Source organism: Hemiscyllium ocellatum, chromosome 19 (genome assembly GCF_020745735.1).
Source record: "Hemiscyllium ocellatum isolate sHemOce1 chromosome 19, sHemOce1.pat.X.cur, whole genome shotgun sequence".
Taxonomy (NCBI): domain Eukaryota; kingdom Metazoa; phylum Chordata; class Chondrichthyes; order Orectolobiformes; family Hemiscylliidae; genus Hemiscyllium; species Hemiscyllium ocellatum.
Window position 1 is genome coordinate 1953003 of NC_083419.1, and position 15107 is coordinate 1968109.

The 15107-nt window shown below is 44.2% G+C and overlaps 1 protein-coding gene across 8 annotated transcripts in view; it reads left to right on the top strand.

Annotated features, from left to right (window-relative positions):
- Positions 1–15107, top strand: part of nav3 (neuron navigator 3) — a 440932-nt gene that overhangs the window by 386023 nt on the left and 39802 nt on the right. For all 8 annotated transcript variants that reach the window (XM_060839577.1, XM_060839579.1, XM_060839580.1 and 5 more), the window contains 4 exons: positions 2794–2877; positions 5093–5204; positions 6736–6863; positions 9145–9311. In XM_060839577.1, coding sequence (XP_060695560.1) covers positions 2794–2877; positions 5093–5204; positions 6736–6863; positions 9145–9311 — 491 coding nt within the window. The remainder of the gene's footprint in view (positions 1–2793; positions 2878–5092; positions 5205–6735; positions 6864–9144; positions 9312–15107) is intronic.

Here is a 15107-nt window from a genome sequence, read left to right on the forward strand (position 1 = left end):
TTAAGGGTTATGGGCCAAAGGCAGGTAAATGGAGTTAGGCCGTGGATCAGCTATGATCCCATTGAGTAGTGGAACAGGCTCAAGGGGCTGAATGGCCTACCTATGTCCTATGTATTATTACTGTGCAGTAAAATTTTAATTGAGCTTTAATTTTTGTCAAAATAAACTTTGCAATAATTTATTACATTCAAACTGTAATGTAAATTTATCTTAATTTATTTGCAAACATATATCGAGCATAGAACATTCCAGCGCAGTACGGGTCCTTCGGCGCTTGATGTTGCACTGCCCTATCATACCAATCTGAAGTCCATCTAACTGACGCTATTCCATTCTCGTCTATATGTTTAGATCAGAGTGGTGCTGGAAAAGCACAGCAGGTCAGGCAGCATCCGAGGAGCAGGAGAATCAATGTTTCGGGCAAAAGCCTTTCATGATTCCTGATGAAGGGCTTTTGCCCGAAATGTTGACTTTCCTGCTCCTCAGATGCTGCCTGACCTGCTGTACTTTTCCAGCACCACACTCACAGCTCTCATTGTCCAACCTATCTAACCCTCTGATTATCTTATATGTCTCTATTAAGTCACCTCTCAAACTCCTTCTCTCTAACAAAAACAGCCTCAAGTCCCTCGACTTTTCCTCGTAACAACTTCCCTCCATACCAGGCAACATCCTAGCTAATCTCCTCTGAACCCTTTCCAAAGTTTCCACGTCCTTTCAATATATAATTGGGAATTGACTTTCTCTAATAATTCAAGAGAAAGCAGCAAAAAGCATCATTCTACATAACGCTCAGAAACTTCAGATATCGTTCAGATTTCTACTAAAGGTTCTGCAAAAACATTGGATATTAATCAAAATTGTTTTTAAAAGTCTTTGGAAAAGTGAGATAACGCAGGATACAATCTTTATTGATAAAAAAAACCTGGGTTTGTACCTGCTTAAAAGGAATGAGAACGGAGGGATTAAGGAAAGAGTAACAATAGTGGGTTTTTGAGGTTATGGGAACACACGGGCGATGCTGGGGAATAAAATCAGTTGCTGCATGTTATGGTTGCCCATATTGTTACCAGATGTAAATATCTTTTAGCATCATTTGAGATACGTACTGATCCACGCTGTATTGGTACTGTGTTTTATTTCACAATGTTACACTCACATTGTAACAATGGATTGTGTCAATAACCTTTTACATTGGACCAACAGGAGCCACGCGAATGATTCCAATCATAAAGCATACAACATACAACATAGAACATAGAACATTACAGCACAGTACAGGCCCTTCGGCCCTCAATGTTGAGCCGTCCTGTGAAACCAATCTGAAGCCCATCTATCCTACTATGTTTATGCAAAGACCATTTAAATGCTTCTAATGTTGGCGAGTCTAACACTGTGGCCGGTCTGTTTTTTCTGAACTGGTCATTTTTGGAAGGTGTCTGCCTGAGTATAAAGACTGTCTGATCCCAATCTGCTCCATTGTGTGGTAGCCTTATCTCTGACCCAGCAAAAACCCCAGAGCAAAATTCTAGATTTGTGACAACGCTCAGAAATAACGATGCACTTGTGAATCACTTTCTCATTGTTGCAGTGATGATTTTTGCTGTTTTCTGGAGTTATTACTGATCACTGACTGTGTGCATTTGTGAATAAACCTATGAGATTTATTGATCAACTTTAACACTGCAATGGCTGAGTGGGGACCACTCTGCTTGCTTGATTGATCTGATTTATTGCCATGTGTACCTAAGTACAGTGAAAAGCTTTGTTTGTGAGCATTATAGGCAGAACATAGTAAGCAAGGGCACACAGATCACAGGCAGTTTGGACAGAGTAAGGCACTCAGGTTACACAGGGACAAAGTAAAACAAGAGGAATCTTTACTGACTTAGAATTTAGGTTTCAAAGTGTAGTATGGTTATAAGAAATGTTAGAGTAAGATCTGCTGTACGGAGTTCCCAAGCAGTTGCCTGGTGTTGGCACCATGTTGAAAGTACCTCTTGCTGCTCAGTCACACAATTCCAGGTTCAAGTCTCATTCCGGGGCTTCAGCACAGAACTCAAGGCTGACATTGCTTGCAGTGCTGAGGGAGTGCTGCACTGTTGGAAGTGCTGTCGTTCGGAGGAGACATTAAATTGAGGCCCCTATTTGTCAGCTTTGGTAGAGCTAAAAGATTCCGTGGCATGACAGAGTTCTCCCTGATATTCTGGCCAATATAAATCCCTTACCTAACATCACAAAAAATGATTACATGATTTGACACTGCTGTTTATGGGAATTTGCTAAGCACAGTTTTACTGTAACTAGTGATGTTAATGAGTTCAGCCAGGTGGTTGTCTTAATATATGACTTTCCTGACTGGGGTTGTTAACCTGATCCAATCAGGGAGCCCTGACTGACAGATAAAGAGGGGTGTGTCAGAGACACTGCCACACTGGGAGATGACTCTGAATGAGGCAGAACTACAGTCAAGGATTGTTCATGTGTAAATAACAAGTGACTTAGTGACAGGATCTCAACCTCCATGGAGTTATTTCAGTAACATTTCTCACATTACAACAGTGACTACATTTCAAAACTACCTCATTCACTGTGAAATGCTTTGAGATGAGAAAGGAGATATATATATGTAAGTCTTTCTTCCTTTCTTCTTTAAAACATAACTATTCTAATCATGAAGTTTTCACATGGTCGACACTGGTTATTGTGACTTTAGTTGGTTCATTGAGAAGATACAGATAACAAGGGGATAATTTTATTGTAATGATTATAACCTTCATCCTGTATTGACAGGCTCACCTCGTGGCTGCTTTTGAACAGAGTTTAAGCAACATGACGTCCCGGCTACAGAACCTAACCATGACTGCTGAGCAAAAGGTGAGCTGTGTGAAAACTCTAACACCTCTCCGGGAAAGGGCCTGATATCTCTTGGATATCTTAGACAAATCTACTGACAGTTTGATTCAACTCGTTTGATCCGACTACAAGAACTGATTATATCTATTTTAATCATGGAAATGTCTTTAACTCCACTGTGTGAACTTTTTAATTTTAACTGACTGGCTGTGAAGAAACACCAACAGTATGTTGAAAGATGAAACTTGGAAATTAAATAAATTACAGTGTTGAGGAGGCTGTTTGTCCCATTGTGTCTGAGTGAGCTCTTTGTGAGAACAATCCAAAATACCTCCCATTATCTCACTCACTCTACCCCCTTTGACCAGAGCAGCTGTTTATCGAACTTTCCTGAAGAGTAGTGAGATGTAATGGGCTGCACAGTTGGAGGAAGAAAGATCTCCTTACTCTCTGTTTACCCCTCATCACTGACTCCGCCACACCCCAGCCCCAGTCAGAGAGAATAACATTTCCTTGTTCACTCCATTGAAGATTTGAAAAATAATTTATTGAATTAACTCTCATTGCTCCAACGTGAAGAGCCAGGATGTTCCAACAGCAGGTAACGGTATGCTGCTGTACTGCACACCAGCAGGTAACGGTATGCTGCTGTACTGCACACCAGCAGGTAACAGTATGCTGCTGTACTGTACACCAGCAGGTAACAGTATGCTGCTGTACTGTACACCAGCAGGTAACAGTATGCTGCTGTACTGTACACCAGCAGGTAACGGTATGCTGCTGTACTGTACACCAGCAAGTAATGGTATGCTGCTGTACTGCACACCAGCAGGTAACGGTATGCTGCTGTACTGCACACCAGCAGGTAACAGTATGCTGCTGTACTGTACACCAGCAGGTAACGGTATGCTGCTGTACTGTACACCAGCAGGTAACAGTATGCTGCTGTATTGTACACCAGCAGGTAATGGTATGCTGCTGTACTGTACACCAGCAGGTAACAGTATGCTGCTGTACTGCACACCAGCAGGTAACGGTATGCTGCTGTACTGTACACCAGCAAGTAACGGTATGCTGCTGTACTGTACACCAGCAGGTAACAGTATGCTGCTGTACTGTACACCAGCAGGTAATGGTATGCTGCTGTACTGCACACCAGCAGGTAACGGTATGCTGCTGTACTGTACACCATCAGTTTGAACTGGAGTTTCATGGGGCTTATTGTAACTTCCTGTGAGTCTTTAATTGGGAGAGATTCATATGCTCCACCCCATTCTCTTAATCATTAATATAATAAAATCAAAGTAGATTGCATTAATATAGCACCTTTTACAACCTCAGGACATCCCAGATTGCTTTACAGCCAATTAAGGACTTTGGGAATGTCGTCCCTGCTGGGATATAGAGAATGTTGCAGCCAATGTATCCATGGCAACCTCCCACGAACAGCAATGAGACAGTGATTGTGTTAATTTGCTTCTTTTTGATATTGGTCAAGGGATTAAATCTTAAATATTGGGCCAATATTCACTGTTCAAAGCTGATGCACTGAACTCATTGACTTTAATCGGGTTTGATGTGTTCATGTTCAGCCTGATCATTCTTTTTCTGTATTAATTCACGGGACGAGGGTGTTACTGGCTGGGCCAGCATTTATTGCGCATCCCTAATTACCCAGAGGGCAGTTAAGGGTCAGCTACATTGCTATGGGTCTGGAGTCACATGGAACCAGACCAGGTAAGGATGGCAGTTTCCTTCCCTAAAAGGCATTAGTGACCCAGATGGATTTTTCTGATAATTGACAATGGACTCATGATTATCATTAGACTCTTAATTCCTGACGTTTTTATTGAATTCAAATTCTAATATCTACTGAGGCGAGGTTTGAACCCAGGCCCACAGAACATTAACTTGGTTTTTGGAGTAAGTCCATCAACAGTATCATTAGGCCATCACCTCACAGTAAATTCTCATTTTGCAAATGTTAAAATGCTCTGTCTTGTGTAATCGTGATTGTTCCTGACTGAAAATGCTCTTACAGTTGGTGTGATAAATACTGGTGTCAGCTAAACTGGACAGATTCACTGAGGTGATGAGCTCTCCGTGAAGTGAGTACAGATCGGGAGCAGCTGGTTGTGAGGGGGTCAATTTGGCTGGGTGGGGGGTAGGGTGATGTGGGACTGGGGGAACTACTGTCTCCATTTCAATGAAGCAGCTTCCTATTTCTCTCCCGCAGGAGTCGGAACTCACTGAGCTGAGAGAGACCATCGAAATGCTGAAGACACAAAATTCTGCTGCTCAAGCTGCCATTCAGGGAGCTTTAAATGGCCCAGACCATACAAACAAAGGTACAGAGTGAAAACTGGGTGCAACGTAGGAGCACTGCTCATAGCAGGAAGCCATTCAGCCCCCAGCTAGCCATTCTGCCATTTCTTTATGGTGTGACTTGTGTTTGCTCCATCTTCCATCACACCCTCTCAGAGCCACTAGTTCATCTCAGCCTTGACCATTGTCATTGGCCCCAGCATTCACAGGTCAGGCGGCATCCAAAGAACAGGAGATTCGATGTTTCGGGCATAAGCCCTTCTTCAGGAATCGCTTATGCCTGAAACGTGGAATTTCCTGTTCCTTGGATGCTGCCTGACTTGCTGCAGCAACACATTTTCAGCTCTGATCCCCAGCATCTGCAGTCCTCACTTTCTCCTCCCAGCATTCACAGCTCTCCTGAGGTAGGGAGACAGTTTTCAGATTCCCCATGAGACCTGCTGTCTCGGTCTGGCCCATGTTGAAGATTAATAATGGTTTGTTGTGGATTTCCTGGCCAGAGCTGGTTTTGTTTTGTCAGTGATGGTTTATTAATGCATTGCAATGGTGTTGTGGTATTTTCCTGCTCCTCGGATGCTGCCTGAACTGCTGTGCTTTTCCAGCACCACTAATCCAGAATCTGATTGGATTAATCAGTCTAGGTTAATGTCCTGGGGATGTGGGTAAAAATCTCATCAATTTGAATTTAATAAAAAGTGAGCTAATGACAACCATTGTTGTATCTTGTAGAAGCCTGTCAAGTTCGCGAACTCCCTTTGGAGAAGGAAATCTGCTGTCCTTGCCTGGTCTGGCCGACAGAAATATGGTTGATTCCTAAACAGGGATTATTAATCCTTAACTGGAAATTAGGAATTGACCATAAATGCTATCCTAATGAATGAACCAAAATAAAAGCTGTACCCTAGGGGGAAGAGTGAGGAGATAGGTCCGAAGGCCAAGCAGTTGGAATTGAAACCACACTGTTGACATTGCTCTGAACTGGACTCAACTTGTCCCTGAGTCTTCCTGTCTAGTTTGAGCGAAGTGAGCAATTGTCTGGCTGTTCCTGTTTCCTCTGATAAAAGCTGGTGTAGAAATGAAAGCTCAGCACGTTCCGTTTATTGTGGAGAGTCAGGCGCTGGAGAAGCACAGCCAGTCAGGCAGCATCCCCTCAGAATCAGCACTTCGGGAATAAGCCCTTCATCACCCAAGTCTCATTCCTGATGAGGAGCTTATTCTCAAAATGTTGACTCTCCTGCTCCTCGGATGCTGCCTGACCTGCTGTGCTTTTCCAGCACCACTCTCTCGACTCTGATCTCCAGCATCTGCAGTCCTCACTTTCTCTCACATTCCGTTTATTGGTTTTTTCCAAAGCCGCCAACCTCCCTCGGTCTCATCTTCCTTTTGGTCCTTTCAAACCAGAGATCAGTTTCAAATAATAAATATTTCCTGGTTTTATTTTTTCCAAACGGTTACGATGTCCTCCACCAACAACTTCTCTCCTTTCATCCATTCCTCGAGTTTGTCAGTAACAGAGTGTCCCACGGTGCTCAGGGTGTGACTCTGATTTCCCAGTAGATACACGGATTAGAAGACAACATTCCTCAGACAGTGTTTCCAGCATCAACAGTGCGACCAGCCATTCCAGCATCGGGACGGTGAATGATAGCGACTCAAAGAAAAAAAAGAAGAAACAGAGCTGGGTAAGTTGGGTTTTTTATTAATCGGCACTTGCTGTGAAAATGATCAGCGTGCATCACTTTGAACAGTTTCCCAAACTTCGTCCGCATTCCAAATCTGTCAAATCACAGGCAGTAGGAGCACTGTTTGAAGGGCTAGCACTGAAATGGCTGTGGTGAGCTGAATGGCCTCCACTACACTGGAAACTGCCAGCTGCTTCAATTGGAGAGTTGCTTTGTCAGTAAATTCTTAGAGAAATTGCTCAAAGAAAGATTTTTGTTCTAGGTAGAAAGATGGCTACATTAAGCTGTTAGCTTTGTTTCCTGATGACTCTTGGATATTAAATCCTAGAAATTTTATCATTCTATTACAGGGGTCAGTCATTTTCATTTCCCTCGAAGTTTTAAGAACTTTTAAAAACAGCTTCTGACTCTTAATCCTCCCCACTTCCTTGGGTGGGGGCAGCTCCAACAACATTCAAGAAACTTGACACCATCCAGGACAAAGCAACCGCTTGATTGGCCCCACATCCACCACCTTCAGTATCCACTCCCTCCACCATCAATGCACAGTCACAGCAGTGTGTACTATCTACAAGATGCTCGACATAAATTCACCAAAGATCCTCAGACAGCACCTTCCAAACCCATGACCACTTCTATCTAGAAGGACAAGGGCAGCCGATATATAGGAACACCAGCCCCTGCAAGTTCCCCTCCAAGCCACTCACCATCCTGACTTGGAAATATATCGCTGTTCCCTCACTGTCTCTGGGTCAGAATCCTGGAATTCCCTCCCTAAGGACATTGTGGGTCTACCTACAGCACATGGACTGCAGCGGTTCAAGAAGGCAGTTCACCCCCACCTTCCCAAGGGCCAACTAGGGACAGGCAATAAATACTGGCCCAGCCAGTGTTGCACATTCCAATGAATGAATTTTTAAAAATTTCCATTGCAACTATAAAGAATAAGTTTAAGGAGGTGATAGACTGATTTTAAATTAGTAATTGTTTAAAGGGAGTAGGCAGGAAAGTGGATTTGAGGCCACGATGGGATCACCCATGACCATCTCAAAAGATAGAGCAGGCTGGAAGGGCTGAATGGCCTATTCCTGTTCCTAGCTTTTATGAAGTGAACTGTAACATACAACATAGAACATTACAGTGCAGTACAGGCCCTTCAGCCCTCAATGTCGCACCGACCTGTGGAACCAATCTGAAGTCCATCTAACCTACACTGTTCCATTATTGTCCATATGTCTATCCAATGACCATTTAAATGCCCTTAAAGTTGGTGAGTCTACAAATGTTGCAGGCAGTGCATTCCACGCCCCTCCTACTCTCTGAGTAAAGAAACTACCTCTGACATCTGTCCTATATCTATCACCCCTCAATTTAAAGCTATGTCCCCTTGTGCTCGCTGTCACCATCCGACGAGAAAGGCTGTCAGTGTCCAAGCCATGTAACCTTCTGATTAACTTGTATGTCTCAATTCAATCACCTCTCAACATTCTTTTCTCTAACAAAAACAGCCTCAAGTCCCTCAGCCTTACCTCATAAGGCCTTCCCTCCAAACCAGGCAACATCCCAGTAAATCTCCTCTGAACCCTTTCTAAAACTTCCACATCTTTCACATAAAGCTGTGACCAGAACAGTACACAATACTCCAAGTGCGACCAGCTGCAGCATGACCTTGTGGCTCCGAAACTCAATCCTCTACTAATAAAAGCTAACACACTGTATACCTTCTTAACAACCCTATCAAACTGGGTGGCAACTTTCAAGGACTAAGTAACAACATTTATGTGCAGTGTACTTTACCTCAGCATATACTTGTTTTTAAACAATGTGTAAGAGCACTATGGGGATTCTCGCCTTCCTGATGTAATGATACTTAATCTTGTGAAAGAATGGCCTTTCCTGCTTCCAGGGTTTACTCTCCTGAACCTCTCCTTGTCTCCCAGACTGCTGACTTGGACTCGGTTGGGTTGAAAGGTTGGCTATTCTGTCTAATTCCCAGTTCCATTTCCACCATGACAACCAGTCTCCAGGACGCTGATGTCAGTTTCAGAATTACCATCATGTGATTTGTTTTATTTTATTTCTTCACGGGATGAGGTCAAAGGTTTTTGCCTTTGTCCACCGTGGCTGTCAGAGGGCAGTTAAGAGTCAGCCCTGTTGCTGGGGGTCTGGATTCACATGTAGGCCTCACCATGTAAGGGTGGCAGATTTCCTTCCCTGAGGAATATTTGTAAATCCGATGGGTGTTTTGACAATCCTTCAATGTTTGACTTTTACTTTCCAGCTGAGAAGCTCCTTCAAGCAAGCTTTTGGTAAAAAGAAATCATCAAAACCCAATCTCTCTCATTCGGACATCGAAGAAATCACTGACTCCTCAATTCCATCATCTCCCAAATCACACCAGGACTCAACAGATCCTGGATCCCTGAAGCCATCACATTCTACATCCGCGTAAGTGATTTGAAAGATCTTGCAGCTACATAAACGTGGGCAAAATAAATTAGGATTCACAATTTCTGAATAAGGTTTGGAAACATGTAAACCCCACCCCATGATCCAAGCCAACTTGATAGCTCACCCGTTACTGTCTGCTGTGCTCTAACTGAGGGAAGGCCTGTATGAAATAAGGTCAACACTTCTTCCAGAAATGGAAGATGTCTCCATGAGTCTGAGCAGAATGCCCCTCCTGCTGCAGTCTGCAAATTGGAGGGGATCAAATCGAGCAGGAGTGAGTCAGGTGGGTACCCCAGTGTCTTTCTGTTTCTACCCCCAGTTGGTAGGAAGACCTACAAATGTCAGTCAGCACCCCCCCACTCACTGCTGACAGCAGCACCATGAAGTGGGTAATTAAAACCTCAGCACAGGGCAGTACATTGCCTCACTGAAAGAAAACTCCTGTCAGTGTTACTTTTGGGTTTCATGGGGTGGGGGAATGGTAAGGGTCTGTTGTTGAATGGCACTCAGTACCAATTGAGGAGCTTGGCGCCAGGAAGTGGGTACTCTCTTGTCCCTGCTGAGGACCCCCTCTCCAATCCCAGTGCAGCCATTACTTTGTGACCTTCTCCTGTAACCCAGGTTCCTCATCCATCCTGACCCTTCACGGTGTGTTGGAGATTAATGGGTTTGCCTTTCCCCAGGGAGGGCAATGTGGGAGCCCTGCTTCTGTCCAGCCAGTGGCTGGCATGTGCCTTAAATACCACCCAGTTTGTTTTACAGCCAGGAAGGGGAAATGGTCTCATTAATTAGTTTTAAAAACAGAAACGTGGGAGGGGCGGTGATATTTGCCAGAGTCAAGAATTAGCCAATCAGGCAGTGAGACGTGGAATAAATGAGGAGAGGATTAGAGGAGTCATGTGAAAATAAAGACTTCTTACCATAGATCTGAGCAGAATTGTAAAGGCAGTAAAATGCCCCAATCTCACTCTCCAGACCATCTCACAATCCTCCAGATGCAGTGAAGGACCCCATTGTCCCATAATGTTCACTGGTTCAGCTCATTTTAATGTTTGACCCATTGTGCAACCTGGGGAGACTGTGCTGCACTCCTGTATCAGTGCCCTGGCAGTGTCAACTAGAATCTTTCCTAAAACTTCCAGAGTGGGACATTGTACACAAAGCTCCCAGTGACAGCTACACCATCTGAGTGTAGACCAATCGTTGTTGCGTTGTGTGCAGTTGTTGATATTAATTGGGAGGAAATGATCTGTTCTGGTTGTCAGGCCCTGATGTACCTGGTTCAAAAGCACAAATTGTTCAGGGTTAAAGTTGGCCCTTGGGGTGTGAGTGTCTTTGAAATCCCACAGGAACAATTTTGGAGAAGATTTGCCACACAGATTGTGGATCAGGTTGTAAATTTGCTCACGGAGCTGGTAGAATTGTTCTCAGACGTGTCACCATGTTGGCTAACATAATCAGTGAGCCTCTGGTTAAGCTTTGGTATTGTGTCCCACTTGCTATTTATCTGTCTCAGTTTGCTGTGGTGGGTATTATCACTTCCAGTTCTCTTTCTGAGAGGTTGGTAAATGGGGTTCAAGTCGATACGTTTGTTAATGGAGTTCCGGTTTGTATGCCAGGGCTCCAGGAATTCCAGGGTGTATCTTTGTTTAGCCTGTACCAGGATGGACGTATTGTCCCAGCCAAACTGGTGTCCCTCTTTGTCTGTGTGTATGGATAACAGTAATCATTGGTCATGTCTTTTAGTGGCTAGTTTCCTGCCTGTCTGTCCAATGTAACGTTGGTTCCAGTCCTTGCAGGGTATATTGTATATGAGGTTCGTTCTGGTTGTTGGTACAGGGTCCTTAAATTTCATCAGGAGCTATTTCAGTGTGGTGGTAAGTTTGTAGACCACCACGATGCCTGGAGGTCAGAGTATTCTGGTCATTATCTCTCAGATGTCTTTGATGTATGGCAGAGTGGCTCGAGACTTTGGGCGTGTTGTTTAGATCTGTTGTGCAGGAATCTGTGGACATCGTTTATCGGGTACCGTTGTTCCTGAATAGGTTGTATAGGTGTTTTTCCTCGGCTTGTCATAGTTCCTGGGTGCTGTAGTGAGTTGTGGCTCATTTAAATAATGTCCTGATGCAGCTCCGTTTGTGGGTGTTGGGATGATTGTTCCTGTAGTTAAGCATCTGGTCAGTGTGTGTGACTTTCCTGTAGATGCTGGTCTACAGCGCTCCATTGGCTTATTGTTCTACCTTGACATCTAGGAAGGGGAGTCTGTTGATGTTCTCTTCCTCTTTGGTTAACCTTATACCGGTGAGGATGTTGTTTATGTGTTTGTGGGTTTTTTTTCTAATTTGTTGCGTTTTGTGATGACAAAGGTGTCACCCACATAGTGGACCCAAAGCGTGGGCTGGATCATGGAAAGGGCTGTTCGTTCTCACCTCTGCATCACTGCTTCTGCTTAAAGTCCTGATACAGGTGATCCCACAGGTACCCCATTGGTTTGTTTGTAGATCTTGTTTCGAAGGTGAAGTGGGTTGTGAGGCATAGGGCTACTAGTTTGAGGGTGCTGTCCTTACTGATGGAGTTGGTGCTGTCAAGTGTTTGTGTACTTGGTTCGTCCAGCAGTGGGGCCAGTGTTTCTTTGGCTAGACTGATGTTTATTGATGTGAATAGGGCCGTCACATTGAAGGAAACCATGATCTCATCCTCCCCTACCTTGGTGTCTTTGTTCAGGAATTCCTGGATGGAGTGGATTGAGTCTTCTACTAGATGTTTCAGTTTATGTTGCAGTTCCTTTGCTAGTCTGTATGTCAGTGCACTGGGAAGTGAGACTATGGGTCGGGGGACGAGGGGGGTGGTGCTTGTTTATGTACCTTTGGCCATTCATAGAAATAGGGTGTGTTGGATCCTTCGGGTTTCATTGCTTGGAGGTCTATCTCGTTAATTTCACCTGTCTTGTGAAGTTTCCTCAGTTGGTTTCGAGCTGTGGAGTCAGGTCCATTGTCACCCGTTGGTGGATATCAGTATCTGCAGTGCTGCGGAACACTGGTCCCACTGCTGGATGAACCAAGTACACAAACACCTGACAGCACCAACTCCACCAGCAAGGTCAGCACCCTCAAACTAGTAGCCTCATGCCTCACAACCTTCAACAACAAGATCTACAAACAAACCAATGGGGTGCCTGTGGGATCACCTGTATCAGGACTTTAAGCAGAAGCAGTGATGCAGAGGTGAGAACGAACAGCCCTTCCTATGCTCCAGCCCACGCTTTGGGTCCACTATGTGGGTGACACCTTTGCCATCACAAAATGCAATGAATTAGAAAAAAACCCACAAACGCATAAACAACATCCTCACCGGTATAAGGTTAACCAAAGAGGAAGAGAACATCAACAGACTCCCCTTCCTAGATGTCACGGTAGAACAATAGGCCAATGGAGCGCTGCAGACCAGCGTCTACAGGAAAGTCACACACACTGACCAGATGCTTAACTACAGGAACAATCATCCCAACACCCACAAACAGAGCTGCATCAGGACATTATTTCAAAGAGCCATCCTGCCAGACATTAAAGACATCTCGGAGATGCTGACCAGACTACTCTGGCCCCTAGGCATCATGGTAGTCCACAAACCTACCACCACACTGAAACAGCTCCTGATGAATTTAAAGGATCCTGTACCCATAACCAGCAGAGCGAATATCATACACAAAATACCCTGCAAGGATTGGAATAAACAATACATTGGACAGACAGGCAGGAAACTAGCCACCAGGATACATGAGCATGAACTAGCAACCAAGCGACGTGTCCAACTATCACTAGTATCCATGCAGACAGACGAGGAGGGACACCAGTTTGACTGGGACAACACATCCATCCTGGGACAGGCTAAACAAAGGCACGCACGAGAATTCCTAGAGGCCTGGCATTCAAACCAGGAATCCATTAACAAACACACTGATTTGAACCCCATTTACTAATCTCTCAGAAAAAGAACCGGAAGTGATCTCACCCACCTCAACAGACCAAAACAGATAAATAGCAAGCAAGACAGAAAACTAGCACTTCACAGGAGGCTCACTGAGGATGTTACTGAGCATGGCGAGGAAACATCTGAGAACAAATCTACCAGTGAGCAAACTTACAAGCTTATGTCAGGAACGATGCATAAGAGATGGTGATTAGTGTATAAGGTTGTTATGGATTAGGCCAGATTCCTCCAAACATTTTTAAGTAGGTAGCCCAGACCATAACTTTGCTACTTATTTAACGAGGTGTATAGTGGATATTTCTGGTGTAAATTAGCTGAGTCGACTGCCAAGTTTTAAACAAACAAGGTTTATTTACCAAATTACAGAATGAAGCACAAAGAACAGAAACCAGAATACTGTATAACTTATCCTATCCAAACCCCTACTTAATGATGCTGTTCCGAAAATATGTGCAACAGTCCCAATACACACATCCCTTAGCACAAAAGGTCAAACCAAACAGAGGCTTACAGTTTACAAAGAGAGGGGGAGTCAGCAGCCTGTTTCACACATCCCCTCCTCCAACCGAACCAAAAAAACTCTCAGCTGCCAGGAATGACCAGTCTCCTTTCTAAAACATGAAAGCCTTTGGCCTGCAGTGTCATCTGTTTTGGGGTAGACAAAAAGAGCCCCAATAAACCATTCAGCTCTGCTCCAACTCAGCCGTTTCAGAGCCTGGGCTGTTTTACGACCCCTCTGATAAAAATCAAGGTAACTTTGAGAAAAAAGACCAGCTTTGTGACAAGGTGAAGAACTAATTAAGATTAAGAGTGTGTGCCCATGATGAGCTGTATCTCAGATAAGACATTAGACTGAGGTTCCATCTCTTCTGTCAGGTGGTCACAAACAAATCGAGCAGGATGAGGGGAAGAAGAGCGAGGGTGGGTGGGGTAGTTGTTCTGCCCTGCTCAGGATTTCCTCTTGACCAAAGTTGCCAGCGGGTCATTTACCCAATTGCTTTTTGCATGACCTTGTGTGCAAACGTTCTGAACATTTTGTACAAAACCCCTCAGAATCACCACGTCATCAGGAAAGAAAGAAACGGTTTAGAATTATTACCAACGGAACGCTGCAGATTCTAGAAAACTGAAACAAAAACAGAAATTGCTGGAGAAACTCAGCAGGTCTGGTAGCATCTGTGGAGAGAGAGAAAGCAGAGTAACCATTTTGAGTGCTCTATGAGGCAGTTAACTCCTTCATATCACAAAACCCTGAATCCCTCTGGATCACAAAATGTGAGTGTAAGGATGGAATTCCAAATTAAAAGTTTGACTTTTAACCGCAGATTTCTAGATATGAAATTTATACACAAGCACACACAAATGCGAACTCACTCACATGCACACAACTCACAAACTTTCACACTTACAAACTCATTCAGACACATACAACACATAAGCTGTGCACACACACAAACACACATTCTCTCCCATAGACACACACACACCCCTCAATCAATTCAAATGTGTTCCTGTTATTAGTTACTCCATTTCATTTCTTGCCTCTTGTTTTAACCTCTGCTTTCAGCAAACCCATGCCTCTCTGGGTGACAAGGAAACAGCTCAATGGCCCAGTGATCTATCAGCATGGGTCCCGGTAAATAGTGGTGTGCTGCATGCGGATGCACTGGATTGGTGCCTGCTCAGTCTCCAACTAGTTGGGGAATTCTTTCCGGTTAACCTTTGAACCAGCCTGTCCATTATTAAAGTGGGAGGTTTGGTTAGCTGAGTATGTTTGAGGTAAATTCACTGGCTGGGCAGACA